Genomic DNA, 27,292 nt, shown 5'->3' on the forward strand with positions numbered 1-27,292 from the left:
CCCAAGAATATTGCTGAACTGAAACAGTTCTGTAAAGAGGGATGGTCAAGAATTACTGACCTTTGTGCACGTCTGATCTGCAATTTCAGGAAACATTTGGTTGAAGTTATTGCTGCCAAAGGAGGTTACAACCAGTTATTAAATCCAAGGGTTCACATACTTTTTCCACCTGCACTGTGAATGTTTACATGGTGTGTTCAATAAAAACATGGTAACCTTTAATTCTTTGTGTGTGATTAGTTTAAGCAGACTGTGATTGTCTATTGTTGTGACTTAGATGAAGATCAGATCACATTTTATGACCAATTTGTGCAGAAATCCATATCATTCCAAAGGGTTCACATACTTTTTCTTGCAACTGTATACTGTAGATTTACCGAAACCAACTAAGATGTTAAGACTGTGATTAGTATATTCCTAAGTTGATCAGTCCTAATTCTGTTCTGTGTCTACCAGTTCAGGCCGGGGAACATGTCTTGACAACGAACCTCCAAAACGTGACTTTGTGTACCCTGCAGTGGCTCCAGGTCAGGTTTATGATGCGGATGAGCAGTGTCGATTCCAATACGGAGCAACATCTCGTCAATGTAAATATGGGGTAAGAAATTGTCATCTTTACACTCATCACTTAGGTTGTGAACATCATAGTGTTCTACAATTGGACATTCAGACCTGGCCATCATCAGCTTCAGATTAGTCACATCACGGCCCATTAACCCATGATAAAATGGCATTGGAGCCTAGAGAATTGAAGAAGGTAATGAAACTTGGCTGGTTTCAACATGTCTGGTATGAAAATGTGTGATAAATCCATCGACAGATAGATATTTTTTTTTTTTTTTTTAGCAAAGGTTAAAAGATTTTTTTCTATTAAAACAACCTCTGTCTATATCTGTTATTTAGGATTGTTACAGGGGGTGTCACTTGCTTGGGTTCCACTTCATTTATCCAAAGTAGTGAGCTGCTGCAAAAAGTGGCAACTGATCTGATAGACTTAAAAGGGTTGTCCCATCTTGGACATGTTCCATATTTTTCGCCTTATAAGACGCACCATAAGAAGCACCTAGGTTTTAGAGTAGGACAATAAGAAAATGTATTTATTTATTTTTATTACACCTCTGGTCAGACCACCAATCAGACCCCCAATGTTAATCAGACCTCAGCTGACAGCCCCAATAACACCCCCAATGTGAATGACCCCAATCAGACCTCAGATAAGAGCCTCGTGCCTCTCATCAGCCCCTATATGCCTCACATCAGCCACCCAGCAGCCTCTCCTCAGTCCCCATTGCCTCTCGCCAGCCCCCAGCAGCCTCTCTTCAGACCCCATTACCTCTTATTAGCTCCCAGCAGCCTTATATCAGCCCCTATTGCCTCTCACCAGCCCCCAGCAGCCTTTCTTCAGCTCCCATTACCTCTCATTAGCCCCCAGCAGCCTCATATCAGCCCCCATTGCCTGTCACCAACCCCTAGCAGCGTTATATAAGCCCAACTGCCCCTCACCAGCCCCCAGCCATGTTATATTAGCCCCCATTAGCCTCATATTGAATAAAAAAGCACTTACCTCTCCTGCTCCCAGACGCCGCCACTCCTCTCCTCCAGCGCGATCCTCCTCATCATGACGTCGGTTGTGCTCTGAACCGGCACGCACAGCGTGAGGTCATAGAGCGCCCTCACGCTGTGCGCAGCCAGTGCACAGCCGAGGACCAGGAAGCGGTGAGTACAGAGCCTTCACCGGTTCCTGGTCCTCCGGTACTAATGAGCGCTTCTATAATGGAAGCACTCATTAGTATTCGCCCCCATAATGCGCAGGGGCATTTCCCCCCCATGTTTCCCCCACCTTTGACTCTAATCAGTTTTGGTACCAGATAGTTTATTTTTTTTTTCTACTGGGGACACAATACCCTTCAATGCACTGTGGTCACATCACATTCATGGTACGATCCTGTCTTGCTTGGAACCTCCTTGGATTTCGTACCAAAAGGTACCATGTACTTTTTACAGCAGGGGCGAATTGGGAATTTAAAGTGGCCCTGGAAATAAAAACTAAAAGTGGCCTCATGTTGTAGGTTGGTCCATATTGACAGAAGACTGGACAAAACAAGTAGACAGGGACAACAGAAGTAGGCACGGCATGCAATTCCGTAGTGCAGCGCAAAATACCGCTCCAGCAGACCCAAATACTACAGGGCAGCACAAAATACTGCCGCCCCAACCACAGTATTCAACTGTATTACAGTTGAGTTCAGGAGGGCAATTGTCACCGTTGAGCATCAGATCATTATGTACCTGCCCTGCAGCCATCAAGATGACTTGGGTGGACCCCTGGGCATCAGCCCACTGGGAAATTTCCCTGTAGGGGCTATGGCCAATCCGTCCCTGATTTGCAGCTTTAGCCTAGTGGAAACCTGGACAACCCAGGTAGAGTCAAGTGCAATCGAGCGGATTGAAGTGGAAAAGGGGTCTTATATTATGTGGTCATCCATTTATTTCAATGGCCGCCATGTAACATCTCATTTATCCTGCATTGGCCACAGTAGGAGACGTGCGGGTGCCTGCTGCTTCCTCCATGATAATAGCTGATCACCAGGGATTTAAGCTGCCAGACCTACACCATTTAGCTTATCACAATTAGGTCTTTCTTTAAAGAAGCCCATGCTGGACCATCAAACCATGTAACTACATGAATTATAATAAATTCATATCAGATTATGGAATTGAAGAGCTGCTATTTTTCAATTTTTGGCCATGATGTAGTAAAAGTATTTTTTATTCCAAAAACTCAGTTGTGTACATATGTATGACTATTTTGGTGTGGACTAGATATCCCATAAAGGTAAAACCATATCAATATCTTGGTTACTTATGTAATATTTCAACACTCATCAGTTATATGTTGAGGCCCCTTGAGGATGCTCATTGTACAGTAAGTCTTGATGATCCACTATGGTATCTGTGCCATCACTGAAATGTTATTTTTGTTTTTTTGACAAATTGAAAATGAACTTGAGGTTGTTAGGAGGATCTTCAGGATCTTGCTATTGTGTGAATGCCACAATATCTTCCATGCATCAGCAGCACAAATCCCACATTCACATCCATAATTGATGTTGACATTTTCTGGCTGCATTTTAAACATCATTAATTTTCAATGTCATGTCTTAATTTCTATCCCGCTGCTTTAAGAATAGCTGTTATCATTAGTAATTAGTGTCGAACAATAGGTCAACTTCCTAGGTGTATTCCTGGTATGTGTCTACGTCTACATCCTTTCCCACCTCTTTTATGGTTTCCAGATGTTCCTATTTCATTAAGATAAAGTTTCCCTTTTAATTGGTAATATGATTTTTGGTTGGTTTAGATTAATAAAGGGATTAGGATCAGGTTTTTGTAACCTGACAAGTGAGAGAATGGTCATTTTATTGTAAGCTCACTAGCTCTGCGATGAACACAGAAAATATTCACCAAAAATAAAACAGTTTTAAGAAACTCATAAATACAGATTAGTTTAAAGTTGATCAAAATGGACGATTTAAAGCAAAATTTTTGAAAATTAACAACAAACAATAGTTTTAGCCGGCTGATGACAGACCACCGTCATCTGAAAAGTCAGACGAGTTTGCTGTTTTCATTACATAGTCGGATAAAAGATCTGTCTTTGAAAGATTGTTCCCCGAAAGATCTTTCATCATTCGCCCGGTTTCATTGAAGATATGTGGGCAGTATGAACAACTGTAATGGCCAGTATGGACTAAAATGTGTCTGGTCCTTTTTCGCTAAATGATCATTTGTTCAACCATCAACCCATTTTTATCTAATGTGTATGGCCAATGGTGTACAAACAATCTCGGTAGATGTTGCAGCTGCAAAGGGTTCCTTCATCCCTTAATTTAATGAGAAGAGCAAACCTGTGCAGTAGTCAACTCTCGACAGGTCCTACAAACCAGAGTCTGTTGAATTACCACAAGTATTTTAGAAAAGAGATGGTTCCCATTTACATAGACTGAGAATCACACAATTATAGGAAATTCATGTTTGTCTCGTCCCAGTATTTGTCCTGTGCATCAGTCCATGTAAAAGGGCTCACAGAGACGAGCAAACGCCAAGTCATCCTGTTCCAAGATGTTACTGGTGTGTCCATCACCATTGTTACAGCATTGGCCCACGGCCGCAGCTGTGTCCATTACCAGTCCTGGGTTCCGGCTTCCCAGTGGAGTGGACTTGCCCCCAGGTGGGCTTGCTCTATCCTACCACGCAGTCTGCGTGCCGGGTTGGCCTCTCTTTCTGTACCTGTTTGACTTATGTGCGCCCTCAGTCTCTTAAAGGGAGAGAGGCTGGAGCAGATTTGGGCTCACCCAATGGCTGGCTATCTTGAGGTAGTTAAGGCACTTTTCCCTGTGAGAGGGTGTCTGAGCAATAGGTTGTCTAGCTTGATAGTTCCTTGCAAAGATATTCTGTATTCTGTTGTCTGCCCATTTACCCACTTTGTCTGTTTACTGGATTCTGTCCCTATGCTGCCAGACCAACCTTGTGCCTGAACTTTGTATTGACCCTTCGCTGCCTTTTCTGACCTCAGACTGTTTTCCATATAGCATGTACTTTGTCCTGACCTCAGCCTGTTCCTGACTACTATAATTCCTCACCCCTCAGTGTCTCTGACATCCATTGTTCAGTGTTCACTCACACAGACTAGGCTATAGTGGCGTGATGGTTCCCCTGCAGCAAAGTCCAGATTCCTGTACAGGTGTTAAAGGGTGAAAACCAGGGGACTGCCAGGATAACGTCCTTAGGAGTAGGCCAAAGTCAAATCAGTTGGTTGAAACAGTGGTTAAACATTCACTGCCGTAACAAACCTAAAGGGCCCAGTTTAAGGCTTTGTGATAAAACCCATTAAGTCTTTGTGATGATGCCCACTCACCTTTGTGTATGTCCACAGTGATCTCCTATACCAGATTCAGCAGCAGGGAGTGACTAGAAATCCTAGTGTAAAACTTGCTCTTTCTGTCCAAGGTAACGCATACTAATTTAATTGTGGTCTTGTAATGTTGGGCCTTTTACTGTAACTTGTGTGGGCCATTTCCAGCCTGTGTCCAGTTATTTCTTAAGGTGCTTGTATTGAGGTGCTTTATATCAAGAAAAAAAAGAAAAAATATGCCTCATGTTTCTTTTATCCCTCTGCACAATGTTATACAGCACAGAAATGACATTGTATAAAGTGATTGATAGCTGAACACACATTCGACATTCACCACTTTTTGAGAATTTTGTCAGGAGATATAAATAAAGTTCTTAAATGTTTACATAGTAGAGACATCTATAAGGAAAAACGCATTTGCAGGCACCTTAAATGGCCCCTTAAAACAAAGCTCAGTAATATGAAGGCAATTGAAGTTGCCTTTTTTGGACTATGCTAACAGTTGAGATATTTGCCAACTGTCTAGATTTAGTTGGAACTGTCCTGCAAAATAGGTAGCATTTATGCTAATTTCGGTTAATATCACCGTTTCTAATTGTGGGGGTCTTTCTGGACTACATAGGGTTCCATGATTTGGTAGTCAAATGTTGGTTAGAGTTAGATAGTTGTATCCCTAAAACAGGTTAGGGAGGCCATCACCTTAGTTTTGACCATTTATTGGCCCCTGCACCAAACCCGACTATTCCAAAATATAGTTGTCAGTAGAGAGCAAAAATCGTCATGTCATTTAATGCCTTCATAAATGACAGCCCTTAACACTTGGGTTTATGTTTTTGACCCTTACATATGTGTTCTCCTTCTATTCTTAGTCGTGGGCACAATTAGAAGTTACAACCAGAATGATGGTGGAGACATTATGGGCCATACGTCCTCCACGGAGATTTAGCATTTGTGAACCGTTTGAGTTGACCTTATTCATTCAGGCTTATCCTAGCAGCATGGAATTTGTTTTGCAAGTCTATGCCAGTCCATCGGAAACCATTGAATCATTTTGTCATGTTGTGTTGCGAGATTCTATAGTGATAATGTAAAATGTAAAAGTCTCTTATGTCGTCCATATTCCTCTGGGAAAGGAATATAATTGGCAGTGATTTCTTTTCTGTCATCTGGAGATGTGGTTGCTACTGTGAGCTTTCTCTAAAATGCGTTGCAATTATAGCATAGCCCACATTAAACTGGTTCCATTGCTGTAGTAGAGTAGGCACATATTGTGCTCTTTTTTTTTTTGTAATATATTGTGTTATAGAGCTGTCCTTAAGAGAAGACTGTTTACCCACACTGTATAATGCTTGTCCAGGAAGATCTGGAGATATGCACATAGAAAGTCTATGCACGTATCTCTTCCAGACAGCTGTCTGGAGATCTCGGGGACTGCTACAGCTACTTGTGGCATGTGTGTGTTTGCTTACACAAACTGCAAGGATGCTTGTCCTGGCAGAGAATAGCAGCGTAGAGTGACTTTGGGCTTTAAGAGAAGAACCCCTAACCAATCCCCTCTGTGAAGGCAGACTAGGATGAATGTCAAGTTGGTCGCTTTGCATGGAGAACTATGCACAACATGAGAGGAATTTATTAAGACTGGAGTTTCATACAGCACTGGGGTAAGATGTGCCAAATTTATTAAGACTCTTCTTAATAACTTGGCACATCTTCTTGCAGTCCATGCACCAGAAAAGCAAATGTATGCTGGTTTCAGACATACATTATAGTAAATTTGTTAGGCTGAGGGAGGCCCCACTACCTCACGCTAAGGCCTTCTGCATTTTGAAACGTAGTATGTAGCCTTCTGTGTGCAATTGAAAAAGTTCCATGCAAAGCTGGTGTGTTTTAGAATTTGCAGGCTTTTCATGCCAAAAAAAAATGGCTTGCGTAATACTTGCATAATAAATTGACTCTATGTTTCATTTATAGCACTAGTCTCTACGATCCTCCCCTTTTGGGTTTGTTTAAGCTCTGGGGACACAGCTGTGACCTCCAACTTTACACCACCTATAGTTGCGCACCCTGCAAATTGAGACGTTAAAAGTGCTGTTGGTCAACCAACAAACAAGCAAAATCCATCCGGTGATCATTTCTTTGGGCCAGCACCCCAAATCATTGCTTGTGGACAGGAAGGAGCTCTGTATGATCTAGTATCTGCTGCCACAAACAATGAATCTGCATGGAGACCAGCAAGCACAGTAGTGATCGCTTGTCCCCACGCAGAGGGAATGATAACTGCATGGAAATGCATAGAAACATAGAATGTGTCGGCAGATAAGAACCATTTGGCCCATCTAGTCTGCCCAATATACTGAATACTATGAATAGCCCCTGGCCCTATCTTATATGAAGAATGGCCTTATGCCTACCCCATGCATGCTTATACTCCTTCACTGTATTTGCAGCTACCACTTCTGCAGGAAGGCTATTCCATGCATCCACTACTCTCTCGGTGAAGTAATACTTCCTGATATTACTTTTAAACCTTTGCCCCTCTAATTCAAAACTATGTCCTCTTGTAGCAGTTTTTCTTCTTTTAAATTTTTTCTCCTCTTTTACCTTGTTGATTCCCTTTCTGTATTTAAAAGTTTCTATCATATCCCCTCTGTCTCGTCTTTCTTCCAAGCTATACATGTTAAGGTCCTTTAACCTTTCCTGGTAAGATTTATCCTGCAATCCATGTACTAGTTTAGTAGCTCTTCTCTGAACTCTCTCCAAAGTATCAATATCCTTCTGGAGATATGGTCTCCAGTACTGAGCACAATACTCCAAATGAGGTCTCACTAGTGCTCTATAGAGCGGCATGAGCACCGCCCTCTTTCTACTGGAAATGCCTCTCCCTATACACCCAAGCATTCTGCTAGCATTTCCTGCTGCTGTATGACACTGTCTGCCTACCTTTAAGTCTTCTGAAATAATGACCCCTAAATCCCTTTCCTCAGATACTGAGGTTAGGACTGTATCACTGATTTTATATTCTGCTCTTGGGTTTTTACGCCCCAGGTGCATTATCTTGCACTTATCAACATTGAATTTTAGTTGCCAGATTTTTGACCATTCCTCTAGTTTTTCCAAATCCTTTTCTATTTGGTGTATCCCTCCAGGAACATCAACCCTGTTACAAATCTTTGTGTCATCAGCAAAAAGACACACCTTACCATTGAGGCCTTCTGCAATTTCGCTGATAAAAATATTAAACAATATGGGTCCCAGAACTGATCCCTGAGGTACCCCACTGGTAACAAGACCATAGTTTGAATATGCTCCATTGACTACAACCCTCTGTTGTTTGTCCCTCAGCCACTGCCTAATCCATTCATCAATATGGGAGTCCAAGCTCAAAGACTGCAATTTAATGATAAGCCTTCTATGTGGGACAGTATCAAAAGCCTTACTAAAGTCTAGATAAGCGATGTCTACTGCACCTCCGCCATCTATTTTTTTTTGTCACCTAATCAAAAAAATCAATAAGATTAGTTTGACATGATCTCCCTGAAGTAAACCCATGCAGTTCTCCACTGTGCTCCATGATCAGGCAGTTATCAAGAAAGACCAGTTTGATGATTCCTGTAAAAGCGTATCTCTGTAATAGGGACACCCCTTTGCTCAGTTTTCCTTCCTTTGAGGGATATCTGGATTTCACTGTGTTGAGGACCCATAACTGGGGCTCCACGGTTATTTTGCATATTACTGTTTCCCAGGGAGCTTTGCACTTTGGATTGCTGCGTCGAGACTCTTAAATGAGGCTCCACAGTGTTTTCTGTAGCTGGTCTCCCTAAGATCAGCTATTGTTTTGTTTGCGTAGTCTCCAAAGCATTGCTCCCGGTTAGCCAGAATCCTACTCCACACAGATGAGGGGCAACACCCTGAAACAGCTGTCTGTGGATGGATAACTGGTTTAGGTCTTCTTCGTCACATCCTTAAAGCTTGTAAAAGAGCGGGATCTTGACATAGGGGCCACTTAATATGGTGGATTTGGGGATCTCTGTAATGGGGACACCCCTTTGCTCTGTTTTCCTTCCTTTGAGGGATATCTGGCTTTCACTGTGTTGAAGACCCATAACTGGGGATCCACGGTTATTTTGCATATTACTGTTTCCCAGGGAGCTCTTTGGATTGCTGTGTCGAGACTCTTAAATGAGGCTCCACAGTGTTTTCTGTAGCTGGTCTCCCTAAGATCAGCTATTGTTTTGTTTGTGTAAAAGTGTAGAAGGACCTTTACACTGGACAATTATGAGGAATGAGTGTTTCTACAAATGATCACCACCTATAATGGTCCTACTTGGCATCTAGGAAGCTGGTGGCTTTAGAAGTATTATGTGTATCCACTTGTGTAGCTTTTTCTTTTTTTGCTCTGTAAATCAATAACTGGTTGATAATGATTTTTATTGATTATAGTAACCACTGCTTGGATGGGGGCTGATGCAGTAATCAAGATCCAAGGACTCTTCCACTTCATTGGACTTTTAGAGGATTTGTCCACTGAACTTATGTTTTAGGGCGTATATTTTGGGAGGGTGGGCTTGTTGTATAGAGAAGGGTTGTTCTGTGTATTTGGGGATGCTAATAAAAATACACAAAACACAGTTCTTCAGGTTCCTATGGTAGATTCACCTTAGATGTCTTCTTTTTTTGTTTTTATTTTGTAGGGTACGTACTTCTTTATTGCTATCAGATAATTTTAGGTCTTAAAAAAAAGTGCTGCTCCATTGACTTCTGTAGGTCGACTTCTACAATCGATTCAGGCTGTTTTATTGATAACAGCTGTTAAAAGATGTTACTGATAGAGTAATGAGAATCCAGCCAGTTGGTAGAACAAAGGCTGCACTACGTTGAGCATTTCCTCCAGGGCAGAAAACCTCCAGGCATTATTATTACCTCTCCCCAGACTTTCTATTTTTCTTTATTTGTTTCTAATTGACCAATGTTCAGGCTGGCATGTCCTGCACAGGTTAATGGTCTCTGCCACTTTCATGTAACATCAGGATTTTCCTCTATTTTGTTAGACCCTTAGACTATTGAGCGGTATAATTACGGTGAATGGTTTGTAACATGGGTGCGCGTTGTGTATAATTGCTCTCAGTCTTGTCAAGGCATTTTCAAACACCTGGCAGACATTTTTCTGTTCAGAGTTATTTCAGCCTCCTGCCTGGATGTTGAAAGAGTCATCACGTAAACTTCAGGAAGCAATTTGATTTATACTACGCAATAATGTATTTTACGTCAACTCCCTGTTATTATTCTCATGTTTTATTAAAGCACTAAACAGTAAAACAAATGAAAAGATTCTAAGTAAATGTCACCGTTGGTTTAAATCCTGTATCTAAAAGGGAAAAAGATTTGAAGGTGTTTCTTATGCGACCAATCATGCCTGGTGCTTTAAGAGTTATGACCGCATAGTAATCATTTAGGAAAATAAAGAGAATTCCAGCAGCAATTTACAAAAATGTGCAACTAAAATCTGAGTAACTTTTAAATTCTTACTTTTCACTTTTGTGGTCATCTTGGTTTACACAATAATTTTTTCTCCATTTATGTCTAAAGGACCTTTCACAAGGGGTAGATTATGTGCTGGTAACATAAATCATAAATTATTCAACTCTGTGGGGACTAATGATCGTTAATACGTTCATTCATCCCTATTCAATTTGCATTTTTCACCACCAAATTTTAAAACAAATTTAAATGAGTTGACAAGCAAACGGTTTTATGCTTATAAAAAGATGCGATCAGCCGTCAAAGTAGCGTCTGCTCATCTGTCAGCTGATCGGTGGGATGTTTACGTAGGGCACTGATCAGGAATGAACGGTCAAAGGAATGTAAAAGGACCTTTAAGTTAAATTCCGAATTCCACTTGTATTTTGGGAGCTCAGGTACTCTGTTAAGGCCCTTTTACATGGGCTAAGGAACGAGGCTGTTATCGGAGGTCAGCATTCGTATGAACACTTGTTCCCGATCATTTCCCCGTGCATTTCTGCTGCTCAGTCATCTGACGATTGCATTATTTTTTTTTGTGGCACATAAACTTATTGTATATTGGCAGCACATTAAGGCTACATTCACACGTCAGTATTTTTCTATAATCCGAATTTCGGTCCGTTTTTTGCGGATCCATTGTTCCTGAAAATGTTTCCGTATGTCATCCGTATGTCATCCGTTTTTTGCGGATCCGCAAAAAACGGAACTATGTATAAATTTCAATAATCAAATAAAGTTGTTTGGATTTCTTTGAAAAAAAATTGGAAAAAAATAAATAAAAATAATTTGTTATGTGTTTCGAGGAACGGATTCCGCATAAAACGGATGACATACGGAATGACATCCGAATGTCTTCTGTTTTTTGCGGATCCATTGACTTTGTAATGTACCAGGATCCGAATTTTGCGGAAAAGAATAGGACATGTTTTATATTTAAACGGACATGCGGAACGGAACAACGGAAACGGACAGCACACATTGTGCTGTCCGATTTTTTCCAGGACCCATTGAAAATGAATGGGTCCAGATCTGGTCCTGATCTGTTCCGCAAAAAACGGAACAGATCAGGAAAGAAAAAACGGACGTGTGAATGGACCCTAACCTGTGTAAATAGGAATCTGCTGCCAAGAAAAAATTAATGTGCATGGGAACCAGTGATTTCAGTAGCAGTCATTCGCCCCTTACAGAGGAGGCAATTGCTGCATGTAAATTTGGTTTGTTTCCAGTAATTGCCTGTGCATCGGCCAATATAAAGAGGGTATATAATCTGGGCCATATATCTGAAAGAGAAGTGGGGACACACCAGATAAATCCTGGACTCTGGTTATGACATACTCCACTCCAAAAACATACTGATAGGGAACATAGATTGTGAGCCCCATTGGGGACAGGCTGATGCTAATGTCTGTGAAGTGCTGCCGAATATGTCAGTGTTACATAAGTGAGCAACATAAAAGGCCTGGTTCTGCAGTTCCCATTTATGGTCACTAGGTCTATTTACACTGTGCACATACAGACAGCCATGGCTCAATCTGCCACTAGCATGTACTGAGTCCTCTGATGCTCAGTACAGTATAACAATCTGTAGATACATGTAATAACTAGAGTAAGGGTTATAAGGCACAGCAATTCTGGGAACTCCACCAATCGTGAGAACTGTCTGGTTTTGCTGCTGGGCACCTTAAAGGGGTTTTCCGGTAGGTAAAAGTCCCCTATCCACAGCATAAAGGATAACTATCAGATCAGTGGGGGTCCTACTGCTGGAGCACCGACTGATTATGATAACGGGGGCCCCATCCCCCCTGCAGGCCCCTTGCTACTCCCCTTAAATAACCGGAGTGGCAGGTTTCACATGTGCGCGGCCACTCCATAAAGTTCAGGGCTATCCAGGGCTCCCATAGAAATGAATCGAGCAGGGGGTGAGGGGCCACCATTTATGTGATAGTTATCCCCTAGTCTGTGAATAGGGGATAACTTTTTTCTGCCGTAATACCCCTTTTAACTATTATGCCAAGTCAGTCTATATTTATAAAAATGATACATTTTGATTGGCTGTATCCACAGAAATGACGCTACAGTCTTATATATTGTTATTTCTTTTAGTTTTTACATTTTGTTTGCTCTTCAGCCATCCGCTTATAACTGCTCTACATCCAGCATCCATTGGTCTGATTATTTTCAGCCGAACTGAAATACATGCAAAGCAGACACTTCAACAAAGCCAATGTTCCTTTGGAGACAGCAAAAAACTTGTTGCATGTGTGGTCAGATAGGTAAAGTTTTTGTAAAGTTTTTGTAAAATGTCTGGTATAAGGTATTAAGTCTTGAGCAAACAGAAGCTGCTGTTACATGCGTAGGCAAACACAGGTCAGTTGGTTGAGACGAGAACATTGCTACTGTATTAAGGGTTCGGAAGGAGCTGTGCAGTTCAGCATCGCACCTAAAGTAATAATTTGGAAGGTAGATAGGAAACTGGGGTTACATTAGACTACATGGTAGTAGGTCGCGTTCACACAATGCAAAGCAGATAAGGACTTTGTATCGATAATTCTGACCAACTTGCTTCTGCCTTCTTTCCTAGGAAGTGTGTAGAGAGCTCTGGTGTCTGAGCAAAAGTAACAGATGTGTAACCAACAGCATCCCTGCCGCAGAGGGGACCCTGTGCCAGACTGGGAGCATCGAGAAAGGGGCAAGTTCAATTTTCTTTCTGTCTATCTGTATAAGGCTGGGTTCACATGGCGTTTTTCCCAATGTATACGTTAAACAGATGCCTTTAGACTAATGCCATACAGTGGCGTCCGTTCACCATAGAGTTCCATTGTAAAAAATAAAATAAAAAAAGTATTGTAAAAAAATACTTTCTTTTTTTTCTTTTTACCAGACTGTGCAGGATGCAAGAACGTGGTGTACTGGGTTTTTGGAATCCTTTTTTTTGTAACGTATACGTCAAATGGAGTCATAGGATGGGTTCACATTACGCTCTAACGTGGGTCACTATTCAGCCCAAAACAAATCTCTCATTCATGTTTCTCAATAATGTCTACATATAATTAGTCAGGCATTGAACTAACAACAGGTTATCCGATGGAGGCTAATTTTCTCAATTAAATGACACAAACATAGGTTAACATAAGTTAATTAGATTTTTATAAAATTGGTACTGTTCTGTAGACTAGTATAGGGTAAAATGCTCACCAGCAACTGAAATCTGACCCACTGCTGTGCCAACCTCCAAGTCCTCAGAACCTGCCAGGGTGCAAGATTCATCAATCCAAAAATGTCCAAAATAATCTGGCATTAACATTTCTTAGACATTTTAAAGTCTATTGGAGGTAATTTTTGTTTATGATTGCATTTTACTCAATTTTGGCTAAACATTTTCAAATGGCCTTTATTAAAAATATTGAGTCATTCTGTCACAAAGGGTAAACTGTTTTTCTAACTGTGTGACTGGTACTTTCACTTTGTGCTGGTCATCTAATAACCCTCTTCTCTAAACCACTAAGAGGTCATAAACACTTATGTAAGATACATTTTTATTAGAAAGATAAAAATTGAACTGTAATGAGTGTTCAGAGAGTAGAGATAAGGAGCCCGTCAGGTGAGCTGGCTGACAGAGCAGAGAAGAATTTTTGATCCTGCTACTAGAGCATCTCAGCCCTGTACAGAAAAAGGGCTCCATATTTCTAATAAAGACGAATTTAAAAAGTGATTTTTAGCTCAAAAGAAGTACAATGCAATAATAAAAAATGTTCCCAAAGGTGTACATGGCCATTAAGTGCTTAATTATCTTGGAATTTGGTAGATGTGTCATAACATTAAAGCGGTTTTCCAGGCTCCTAATATTGATGATCTAGCCTCAGAATAGGTCAGTAATATCCGATCCGTCGGGGTCTGACAATCCGCACTCCCACCGATCATCTGCTTCATTTAAAGTTTAGTGGCCATGCCCGGTCACTGCAGCTCACTTGCCATTTTAAGTGAATGGGAGCAGAGTCGCAGTAACCCGGCATGGCCACTAAACTTTGAATGGAGCTTTGCTTCCTGTTTCAATCTAAGTGCTTGTTCTAGCATTAGAGGCTGCAGGAAACGGCTGATCCGTGGGGGTGCCGGGTGTCAGACCCCACACTGATTGAATATTAATCACCTATCCTGAGGATAGGTCATCAGTATCAGGAGTCTAGAAAATCTCTTTAAAGGGAATCTGCCACCAGTGACCTCTCTATCCAGCGGTTTGCATAAACACATAGCTGTGGTTCACCTGATTAAAACGCTGTTTTTATGTTGTTCATCCGAGGCTCTGTTCCAGAGTTATGTAATTTTTTCATAATATGCAAATTAGGCCTTTGGTGCAATGAGGGTGTCACCATTGTTCCTGTTGCTCCACTTATATCTGTGGCCAGCCACTCCCTGGCTGCTTTTATTGACAGGGCCTGGCAATGGGAAAGTAGGGAGGGGCTGACCACAGAAAGGAGCAGAACTTGGGTGCAACAAGAGCAAAAGGCATTTTTACTGAAAGACTCTATGTGGAATAGCACAGTTTCCTACACTGTTCCCTGCAACGTCCTGGCAGAGCCCTAAAGGACATTCTTTTGGCCTCCTTCTGATGAATTAGGACCTATGGGTACAAGAGCTGGTGTTGGCGTCTTTCCCACTGTGAAACACAGTGTAAAATCCCCTTTACATGAAGATGATACAGTCTCTAAGTGACAATCCTTTACCCACAACAGTATCATCTAAATAACTGTTCTAAGTTCATCATTTGGTCACCTATTTAATAATGTGACATGTCTGTTATTGAGCACATATTTTACGTTTACATACCACAACTTATTGTATACAGGGCTTTCCTCTCTAGAGGAACTGTATTGCTAGCGAACGCGGGAGGTAGATGAACTCTCCACCAACTGTAGCTGTGTAATAGAGCTCTCCACTGACTGTAGCTGTGTAATAGAGCTCTCCGCTGACTGTAGCTGTACAGTAGAGCTCTCAGCTGACTGTAGCTGTACAGTAGAGCTCTCCACTGACTGTAGCTGTACAGTAGAGCTCTCCACTGACTGTAGCTGTACAGTAGAGCTCTCCACTGACTGTAGCTGTACAGTAGAGCTCTCCACTGACTGTAGCTGTACAGTAGAGCTCTCCACTGACTGTAGCTGTACAGTAGAGCTCTCCACTGACTGTAGCTGTACAGTAGAGCTCTCCATTGACTGTAGCTGTACAGTAGAGCTCTCCACTGACTGTAGCTGTACAGTAGAGCTCTCCACTGACTGTAGCTGTACAGTAGAGCTCTCCACTGACTCTAGCTGTACAATAGAGCTCTCCACTAACTCTAGCTGTACAATAGAGCTCTCCACTGACGGTATCTGTACAATAGAGCTCTCCACTGACTGTAGCTGTACAATAGAGCTCACCACTGACGGTATCTGTACAATAGAGCTCTCCACTGACGGTATCTGTACAATAGAGCTCTCCACTGACTGTAGCTGTACAATAGAGCTCTCCACTGACTGTAGCTGTACAATAGAGCTCTCCACTGACTGTAGCTGTACAATAGAGCACTCCACTGACTGTAGCTGTACAATAGAGCTCTCCACTGACTGTAGCTGTACAATAGAGCTCTCCACTGACTGTAGCTGTACAATAGAGCTCTCTATTGGCTGAACCTGTGTAATAGAGCTCTCCACTCTCTTTTAATGTGAACTACAACTCTCCACTGACTGTAGTTGTGTAATAGAGCTCTCTAGTGACTGTTGCTGTGTAATAGAGCTCTCTAGTGACTGTTGCTGTGTAATAGAGCTCTATAGTGATTGTAGCTGTGTAGTAGTTCTTAGTACAGTTGTTTCTCATTATGAGTATATATTTGCTATATATTTCTGTACAAGCTATGAGCTATTTACAATATTATCATCCTCCATTTTTTACATTTTAAGTTGTCCCACAAAAAATATTCTGCAGTTTTCAAACCAGCACCTGGATCTGAATTCTTTTGTGATAGCATGTAAAAAATGTTGTACTGAGCCATTCAATATATCTGTACAGTGCCACCTGCTGTTTTTTATTTTTTATTTCTTTTGACCTGCTCACTGAGAAGGCCGCACATGCTCAGTTTCATCCTTCAACTGCCTCCTGAGTTGTTATAGGGAGAGCTGAGACACACCTCCCGATTTTCATTTTTTACATTAGTCATGGGATAACCCCCTTTAAAGGCTCATGCCTACAGCTATATTACAAATCGGTGTTGTATAGATCCATGTTGTACAGATCCAAGATGGGATGCCCATTGACTGATCTTGGCCCAATTTGTACTTCCTTGCTCTTCTTATTTTATACAGAGCCATAAGTCATCCAACCAAAGATTCATATGGCATCCATGCAGAAAACAATTCTGTGTCGAGCTCCAGTGCATGCCTGATTATGGAAGTATTGCTTCTAGAGTGGAATATGAAGCTTCAGAGATCTGCCGTATATAAGCGCACAACGTCCCAGCTAGACTTCATTATGGACTTGTAGGGACTCCATAGGCCATTACTGTGTGTATGTGTCTGCCTTGGTTCTTGTAATTTCACCACAGGAGAAGGACCCTGTACTGTGACTTAGCTGTTCATTGTTGAGACCTTCAGACCTTCACATTATACTACTCTGAACAATGGCAACTGTCATCAATTTTTAGCACCGACTATATTGGCTGGGTTGGTTTTAACAAAGACTCCATTGCATTTTGACTTTTAACCTGGTGCTAAAATAAAAAGAGAGGAAGCTTTAGAGTAGCTGTCACAGTCTATTAATCCTTGCTGATGGTTTCATTCAGAAGGCCTGACCTGCTTCTACTTAAAAAGTCTCTGCAGGGCTGACTTGGGACACTTTATGTTCGCTCATTACACATGGTTATAGAGAAGGCCGGGCTCTAGTTTAACTATTTGGACTAGGCAGTCTACTCAGGAGATTCACTTCTCCACAAATAAAGAATGTTTTGTATTTATTTTTTTTCTAATATATTGTATTTGCATCTTGGATTAAAAAGTAAAACATCTTTGCTATTTTTCTCCTTTTCTGGTTTGCAGACAGACATTTCTATCAGCAGACTGAGTTTTGTTTTTTTTTGTTAATTTTTGGCTTGCAATATTATGCAAAGCTATTGCCTGGATAAAAAGCAGATGGACTCTAGTCAGCTACCCACATAACTTGTGGTTTTGATAACTGGTCTAATATGCAGAATACAGTTTTAGAGTCTGGTTGAGACATTTGGCTATTTTTTATACTAGGAATTGTCGCCAATAAAAAAAAAAAATATATATATATATATATATATATATAAATATGAATTTTATACCAATTGGGACTAAGATCAGCTGTTAATTTGAGCCTTGTTCAGACTTCATTGGCTTTTTATTAATAATTAAAGGGGTTGATCACGTCTAAGGAAGGTGTCCCATATCAAATTAGAAGAAAAGACCGACACTCACTTCTGGGTTGCGGTTATCTCCTTTTATTGCAACATATAGGACACGTGACGCGTTTCAGCTTTAGTCTGAGCCTCAAACATGAGTGTCGGTCTCTTCTTCTTCTTCTTCTTCTAAGGATAGGTCATCAATATCGGCTTGTTTGGCGGGGTCTTAATGCCAGCACCTCTGTCGATCAGCTCTATGAAGGGGCTATGGTGTCTGGCAGAACAATGCGGCCTCTTCATAATATGTATATTGTATAGTGGCTGTGCTTGGTATTGCAACTAAGACCCATTCACTTGAGTGGGACTAAGCTGCACAAAGGCCCTGTGATTGATGGATGCGACAAGCCACAACACTCGCCGGAGCGCCCTGTCCCCTTTCAACAGCAGATTTTGGTAGTCAGACCCCCATCGGCCTGATATTGATGATCCATCCTATAGATAGGTCTTTAATATTTAAGTCGCAAAAATCTGTTTAAAATAATTATTTTTCCTACAAATCTTGAGGTCACACTTATTTTCTCATGACTACATTCAAAGTGGATATACTTAGGGGTGGTCCATGTGACTGCTAGGGGGCCCAACACAGGTTAGATGCCTCCTTATTTTAATGGGTGAAGAGAACCTACAGTATGTAGAGCTTCTTATCCCACAATGTTATGGGGAATTGACCCAAGGATCATGGCGATGAGATGAGGGCAAACAAGCATCAAGTCCTTCTGTCAAGTCCTTCCAGTGGTTAGGAGTATGGCGGGATTAAATCAGGGGATTTATTTTAATCTTTGCTATGGAGGGCCCTTACCTATTTGTTTGCTCTTGACTACCTAAAGGGTTATTCCCATCACATACAATGGGGGCATATCGCTAGGAGAGGAGCATGTCGCAGAGGTGGGACCCGCACCTACAACGAGAATGGAGCGGGGAGAGCTGTGGCTGGAGGACCCTGGATTTCCTGGTGTCCGTCCACCACCAAGCACTGCTCCCCGCTACTCCCATAGAAGTGAATAGGAGCGCACCGCACACGCGCGGCTCCTGCTCCCATTCATTTCTGAGGCAGGCAGAAATAGCCGAGCCAGTTCTCGGCTATTTTCGGCGGCCCCATAGAAATGAATGGAGAGCGGCTGCTCATGCGCAGTGCACCGTCCGTTCATTTCCCCGCTCTGTTCTCATTGTAGGTGCCTGCACCTATCAGACAATGGGAGATATACCCCCCATTGTCTGTGGTGGCAAAACCCCTTTAACTGAGGTCTTTATTTAGTAAGAGATATTAAGGGTTTATGCACACGGCCCTTGTTTGGCCGTGCCCGTATTGCGGCCCCCAGACAGCGGGTCCTCAATATGCGGGAAACCACGATGCGAACCCAAACCAGAAGGTCGATGCGGAACTGAGGCACGGAACCCCCGGGAAGCACTACGGAAAGCTTCCGTGGTGTTTCTGTCTGTGCCTCCACACCGCAAAAAAAAAAATAGAACATGTTCTATTTTTTGGCGGTGCGGACGGATCACTGACCCATTCAAGTTGAAGGAACAGGACTTAATGAGGTAGTGCCACCTTTAAATGTTATTTTAATACAATTCAGCATGAAAAACTAGTTACTTTTGTAATTTACTTTGTTGCAACAATGCTTCGGTTGTGAAATCTTTTTTACTTCATTTTAATGGTGCCCCTTGGTGTTTGACCTGTATAGTAATTTTGACGTCCATCCTTCAACTGCCACCAGTCAAAAGTCACCTCTACTGTTAGAAGCTTTGTCCTTTCTGCTGCAGCTCTTTTCCTGTAACCGCCACAGCTTCTAACATGCAATTGCAAAAGTATTCAGATCCAGTTTCTGGTTTGAAAAATGTAGAATATGGTTCGTGACACAATCCCTTTAATGTCTGAGATGGAATAACCCTTTAAATATGATATTTTATTGTACTATATCTCTCTGTCCCCCATTAAAAGTATTTCTGATCCATCATGTGGAAGAGAATCTTGTCGACCCTCTTTGTGTTATAGATATTTTTTGTATTTTAGAAAGCATGTCAATTTCATTCACTCTTTTAGATTTATTGACCATTGCATGTTATTTACCATTCCTGTTGTATTTTATACTTCTTTCTGCACTTGGTTATAATCTGACTTTTACGTAGGAGGCAGACAATGTAGAACACGATCATGAACTTTGCTTTATCCATCAGACAAACATTCTATAAATCAAGAGGTCTCGGAGAATAATTCACTTAAAAAAAGTATTTGGTTTCAGTTGGTGACTACGGGTCATTTATAGTTTAGGTTATCATAAGCGGCCAGCAGATTTGGAACAGTTTTAATGTGGGTTTGCATTTGTCACTGGCAGCTTACATCTTGAATTGGGTGATGAAATGTCTTTAAGCTTACATGCCTAAAAATGCGAAGTATAGCTTGCGAGTTCCTCCCTACCGCATGTAACAAAAGCCTTTTAAGGAGGACGTAAAACATCCTTATTTATACGTTTGTTCAGAGATTTGGAGCTTGCGCTGATAAATAGTATCTGCCATTGTGTATTGTATGTCGTACAGTAAGGTGCTTGTGTTTTATCTTTGATATAATGACGGGTGATTTGTTAAGACGTGCAAATATTTGATTACTCATTGACTTTTTACCTATCATTGTCCGTTTTTTGCTGAGCTGTGCTGAATGCAGTGACTTCATATGGGGAGGCTGATTGAGTCACCTCTCCTGTTATGTCTTTCTTAGTAACTACTTGCATTCCCCAATTTCGAAGCATCTAGTTTGAATACTTTACAGTCATGGCCGTAAATGTAAGTAAATGAAATATTTCTCCCAGAAATGTATTGCAATTAAACATGTTTTTTTTATGCACATGTTTATTTCCTTTGTGTGTATTGGAACAACACAAAAAAAAAAAAAATGAGAAAAAAAGCCAAAAATTATATAATTTCACACAAAACTCCAAAAATGGGCCTGACAAATTTATTGGCATGACTGAAATAAATCGCTTCCAATAACCATCAACAAGCTTCTTACACCTGTCAACTGGAAATTTGGACCACTCTTTTCTTTTGCAAACTGCTCCAGGTCTCTCATATTTGAAGGGTGCTTTCTCTCAACAGCAATTTTAAGATCTCTCCACAGGTGTTCAATGGGATTTAGATCCAGACACATTGCTGGCCACTTCAGAACTCTCCAGCTCTTTGTTCTTATCCATTTCTTGGCGCTTCTTGAAGTTTGGGGTCATTGTCCTGTTAGAAGACCCATGAACTAGGATGCAAACCCAGCTTTCTGACACTGGGCCCCACATTGTGACCCATAATCCTTTGGTAATCTTCAGATTTCATGATGCCTTGTACACAGTCAAGGTGCCTAGTTTAAAAGGCAGCAAAACAACCCCAAAACATCTTTTAACCTCCACCATATTTGACTGTAGGTACTGTGTTCTTTTCTTTGTAGGCCTCATTCTTTTTTCGGTAAACAATAGATTGATGTGCTTTACCAAACATTTCTATCTTGGTCTCATCTGTCCACACATTTTCCCAGAAGGATTTTGGCTTACTTGTGTACATTTTGGCAAACTGCAGTCTAGCTTTTTTATGTTTTTGTGTCAGAGGTAGGGTCCTCCTGGGTCTCTTGCTATCGTGTTTTATTTCATTCAAATGTTGACGGATAGTTTGTGCTAACACTGATGCACCCTGTGCCTGCAGGACAGCTTGAATATCTTTGGAACTTGTTCGGGGCTGCTTATCCACCATCCGGACTTTCCCGCGTTGACACCTTTCATCAATTTTTCTCTTCCGTCCACGTCGATTAGCTACGGTGCCATGGGTTGTAAACTTCTTGATTATGTTGCACACCGTGGACAAAGGAACATCAAGATCTCTGGAGATGGACTTGTAACCTTGAGATTGTAGATATTTTTCCACAATTTGGGTTCTCAAGTCCCCAGACAGTTGTCTTCTCCTCTTTCTGTTCTCCATGCTTAGTGTGGCACACAGACACACAATGCAAAGATTGAGTCAACTTCTCCCCTTTTTATCTGTTTCAGGTGTGATTTTTATATTGCCCACAGCTGTTACTTGCCACAGGTCAGTTTGAACGAGCATCACATGCTTGAAACAAAGTTGTTTACCCATAATTTTTAAAAGGTGCCAACAATTTTGTCCGGCCCAGTTTTGTGTGAAATGATATCCAATTTGCCTTTCTGTCTCAGTTTTTTTGTGCAGTTCCAATACACACAAAGGAAATAAACATGTGTATAACAAAACATGTGTAACTGCAATAATTTTGTGGGAGAACTACTTTTCTGGAAAAATTTCAGGGGTGCCAACACATACGGCCATGACTGTAACTGTGTTGTTCATTTCCTCTGGTATTCCTACTAGAACTTTATGAATGAATTGCCAGCAGTCTACAATAAATGACCATCCAGGTGTTACCAGTTCAGGGTGTGTCCCTACACAGTCGGACACTATCCAAGCAGTGCTGCCAGTGTCAGACTGGGCCGGGACATGCCAACCAACTGGTACCATTCAGGCAGACCTTCACTGCTGTCAATGGGGAATGCAAGTAGTTAATAAAGCAGACCTCAGGAGAGTTATATATTATATGCATTGGTTGATTATTAATAGGATCCCTGTTTGTCTTGCGTTAGGGCTCATGCATGTGAACGTATTTTTTTTTCCACATCCAAACAGCATTTTTGCAGGTCAGATGTGGACCCGTTGGGGCCTTGTGCTGTCCGCATCTTTATGTCCGTTAAGTGGCACCCACAAATTAATAGAGCATGTCCGATTACAGACAAGAATAGGACTGTTCTATAGAAGGCATGATTTTCTGTTCCGCAAAATGCGTAATACACCAGGACGTTATCTATGTTTTGCAGATCAACAATCTGCAGACTGCAAAACAGGCTATGGTCATGTGCATGAGCTCCTAACGGGAACCTGTCACCTAGAAAACACGTATTAAACCACCAGTATTACCTTTATAGAAGTCTGTAGCTTGTTTTTGTCCTTAATGTCGGATGCGCATAATGCCAAAAAAAGACTTTTACTCTCCTGTCCACGTTATGTAAATTAGGGTCTTGAATTGAAGGGCACCGCGGCTTTCTCGCTTGCAGTCAAGCTTTATGCGTTCCTCTTTCCAGCCGCTTAGAGTTTCATTGATAGAAATTCTAATTCCTATCCTTTTGGACGCAAGTTCGAAATCTCACGCATCCACCGCGTCCCTGTCATTCCTGTTCCTGCGCATTGTTGGCTAGTTTTCAATGGCTCAATGTGCAGGCGCATGCTTGCCACTAAACAATTGCGCACACATAACGTAGATGCGTGTGAATGTTTAATGGCGCACTCACAAACACACGCCTGTGCATTGAGCCACTGACAACTAGCTCACAGAGGCAGAGAACCTCCAATCGCACCACATCTAAATTATAAGGCAAGTGTTTTCGGAAACCCAGAAGTGTCCTGACTCTTATCCCTCCCTGCGCTTTGATTTGTCTCATGTTGTGCAGCGTTAAAGCGACCTGCATTTTGGATGCAGCATTTTTGGCGGAATCTGTATATCCTAGATCGAACCTTACCAAGAAAGTGAAGTAGTCCACCCAAAGTTTCTACAAGAACGCAATACCAGGTACCGTAATTCATGAAAAGGTGAGGAGTAAAAAGTTGTTGAATTTTATCTGCCAATTTGTTGCAGAAATTTTCATTCAGATGAGCGAGAGAGTCCCAGAAATGTCTGCATTACATCGTCCATCTGTGAATTCATCCTTACAGAACCGTTTGCATTGAATCTGGAAGGAAAACGTGCAATTATTAAACCATGAATCGGCCCTGGACCAGAGAATTCTGATAATCTGTCCCATTTCACATGAGCGTATACAGCAACAAGGAAGAAAGAATTGGGAAGGATTTCTGATCTTACAGGACTGGGCTTGATCCTTCTCTTGGCATCACATAAATGGCGTTGCGTGGAGCTATGTATGCTCATGTGATACGGCCCAAGTTTTAGTTGAAGTGCAGTAATCCACAACAAATAGAACTTATAGCTCGTTGGACGAGAAGCAATCGTTTTTCAAGTTTTTCAGTGACCTAGTCCTGATTTGAACCCAAAAAGACCTTTTGTGGCGGACCTGCTGCAACCGACATTTTCCTTTTAGTTCTTGATTTCAGAATTTCATGACGTCATCAGGCCATTGTTACACCTGTTTGTGCTTGTCAGTAAAAGGTTTGCACATTACTATTGAATATTTTACTAAACTATACACCTTTTCTGCCTTCGGGTAGAAATACTTAATTAGATGATGGCCTGTTGGATAGGTTTCTGTATTGAGAACTCCATTTTACCCACCAACTATGAAGACAATTTAAAGATCAACAATTTTGAGTTAGGGCTCATGCACACAACCGTATGTATTTTGCTGTCCACAAAACACGGATCGGAAAAAAAAAGTTTATCCGTTTATTTTGCAGATTCATTGTAACAATGTCTGTCCTTTTCTGCAAAATGCAGAACGGACTTGCGGACATACGGATATAGAATGCACACGGAGTCAGTTCCCTATTTTTTTGCGGCCCCATTGAAATCAATGGTTCCACATACGGGCCGGAAAGAAAAAACTGAACGGACATGGAGAAAAAAATACGTTTGTGTGCATGAGCCCTTATATTGAGAGTAACTGAAAGCAAAATAAGTTTATGGATATCATAGATACGGGCTCTTCTCTCGGCATAGTATAGCCTAGTAATGAGAAATTTGTCTGATCCTTAAACCTAAGGCCTCATGCCCAACGCTGTTGTGCGGCTGTTCCGTGCATTGGGGACCGCAATTGCTAAAAAAACTAGCTAAATGAACCTGGTACAATAATGTCTTATCCTATAGTGGAAGGCCTTTATTAAAGCTACCTTAGAAAGGGAGAAAACCACATTTCCGCGTTGTCCGTGTTGTGATTCATCAGAAATGCGCTCAGGTCCTTCCCTCCTCTGAATCTGCGCTGTGTATTTTGCTGCTATAGGTACTTTGTTCTGTGTTTTATGAATGGTGGCTTTTCTCTTTCTAGCATCTTTTAGCTGCCTCATTTGGGAAACTGGCCATGATCCCACTGACCGGCTCTCACCCTCCATCTCCGCTTGTTTCTTCTCCATTTCTTCACTGTGCATTCTAGGCTGACGTAATTTTATTCACACATAACCAATTGCATGGATGTCGTGCTACTGTATGTGACCTGGTGAGACCATTCCGTCTCATGCCTCCTGGAAGCATCCCCTTTTTTTTTTTTTTTCAAGGGATGGGGTTATCCTACAGGGTTGATTGTTGGGAAGACATGAAAAGTGCTCTCTTTCGTTTCTTCTTTCATTATGCAACCACAAGAAAACTCTTAGAACACCCAAGCGGCTGTGATTCGTTTGGCAGTGAGCTGAATTACAAAGAGGCTTTCATGCAACCAGCAGTGAACAAGCTGTGGGACAAAATGTTTAACTCCATCCCTATCTTGTCTTTGTATATTTGAGGGACCATTGTTGTACCTTACATGTGGTAGACGTAGTAATGGCAGTTTTCATTGTATTTTAAATGTGTCCCAGTGTTAGATTTGGGATTGAAAGTAAAGGTGTGCAGATGAATGCACCCATGACCCTTGATGTAGACATGTAGATAAATTCACCCATGACCTCATGTAGATGTGAAGATGAATGTACCCATGACCTCATATGTAGATGTGTAGATGAATGCACCCACAACCTCATGTGTAGATGAATGCACCCACGACCTCATGTGTAGATGAGGAGCATCCCCCCCGTCCTGCCCAACTGGTAAACAAGCCGTAAAACTGGCTATGCGCCATAATATTTTCGCACGGCCAGTTAAAAAGGGGACTTTCGACTATTTTTCGACTAAAATAGTGGCGAGTTCCTTAGTAGAGAAAAAAAGACAATGCAGCAGCAGCCTACAAACCAGATAAAGTACAATAATGCCATAGTCACCAAAAAATATTATAGTGCTAATGCTACGCTTATTTATAAAGTGAGATGCTTGGCCAATGCATTTTGTACAAAACCATCTGAGCCTGTCTGCCGTACGTCAAGGCGATCTCTGTAAGACGGGTCTTAACACTAAATACTACCTGTTATGCGCCATAATTGCCGCCACAAAGTTCAGGAAGTGTTGGATCCACATGCATGCTGGATCCCTTCTGCCTTTTACCATTTTTGGTGCCATAATGGCCTCCATTACTTACAAGGGATGCAGGTACCAACATGCATGCCGAGCCCACTCCATACCTTTCCTTGTGCCAGACAGCTTCCAATGAACGTAGTGAGAGCAGGCCACAGCTTTATACTGAGACTAATTAAATTTAGTAACTGTGCCCCGTCATCTTTTTTGAATCCCTTCTTGCCTTGGCTTCAGTATGAGAACAGCAGATGTGAAGCACAGTTGTTGCAATGACGTAGATGGCTGATCCAGCTTAGTAATATCGTGCAGCACCTGACTCCGCTTGTAACGCTTCTTTTCTTAATTAATTGGCACAACACTTGGCCCGCTCTGTTTTACTTTCTAAAAAGGAGTTTTCTGTAAACAGACCGTTGACAGATTGCTGCAGATCCAATTAAACTGAGTCAACAGTAAGGAAATTGGTTTGGAAAATCCAAAAGTGTCGGAAAATGCAGAGTGAGCATGACGCTGTAAAAATACTTGATTTACTCAGAGACCAGGGAATCACTGGATTACAGTACAGAGGAGCACAGCAAATGCTCGCAGCTGCCTCTGAACTGCACCCACAGAGGGGTGTGGGATCTACTGTACCGCTATATGCGTCTGGTTCCATAAAGAGGGCTGGCATATTTCATGTGTATCTGACGTTGTGACATGTTGTGAGCCTCATTGACCTGTCCGTGATGACATCCATGACAAGGCAATCGGTGGTTAATCTGTAAAGAATCCATGTTTGATCAGTTTTTTTTGCCCTCCGTGTTTTATCCGTATTCCATGGACACTGCTAGGCTGAAAATACATATTTAGAGCATTTGTGTTGTGTCCGTGACTTTCAAAGACCTATAAAGTATATTGTCTGTGAGGGATCTGTCGTTAAAGGGAACCTGTCACCATGATTTTGCGCATAGAGCTGGGGACATGGGCTGCTAGATGGCCACTAGCACATCTGCAGTACCCAGGTCCCATAGCTCTCTGCGCTTTTATTGAGTTAAAAAACACTTTTGAGTGATATGCTAATTACCTAATATGTGTCCTGTAGCCCGAGATGAGTCAACCGGAAAGGAGCCCAGCACCGCCCCGCGTCCTCCAATTCTCCTCCCTGCTGGGTGACGTCGCATAGCTGGAGCGCCGAAATCTCGCAATGCGCGAGCTAGCGCATGCGCAGTTCGTTCCCTGTGCTGATGCTAGCACAGGGAATGAACATGATGCCGACACTGTGCATGCG

At 41.8% G+C, this 27,292-nt stretch overlaps 1 protein-coding gene across 3 annotated transcripts in view; it reads left to right on the forward strand.

Moving 5' to 3' along the window:
• ADAMTS6 (ADAM metallopeptidase with thrombospondin type 1 motif 6) overlaps window positions 1–27,292 on the forward strand; it is a 270,149-nt gene that overhangs the window by 152,973 nt on the left and 89,884 nt on the right. For 2 of the 3 annotated variants that reach the window (XM_044292316.1, XM_044292325.1), the window contains exons 11-12: window positions 457–598; window positions 13,017–13,124. In XM_044292316.1, the coding sequence (XP_044148251.1) occupies window positions 457–598; window positions 13,017–13,124 (250 nt within the window). The remainder of the gene's footprint in view (window positions 1–456; window positions 599–13,016; window positions 13,125–27,292) is intronic. The other variant, XM_044292332.1, reaches the window with a different exon arrangement.

The sequence above is a fragment of the Bufo gargarizans genome, chromosome 1 (assembly GCF_014858855.1).
Source record: "Bufo gargarizans isolate SCDJY-AF-19 chromosome 1, ASM1485885v1, whole genome shotgun sequence".
Classification (NCBI taxonomy): Eukaryota; Metazoa; Chordata; class Amphibia; order Anura; family Bufonidae; genus Bufo; species Bufo gargarizans.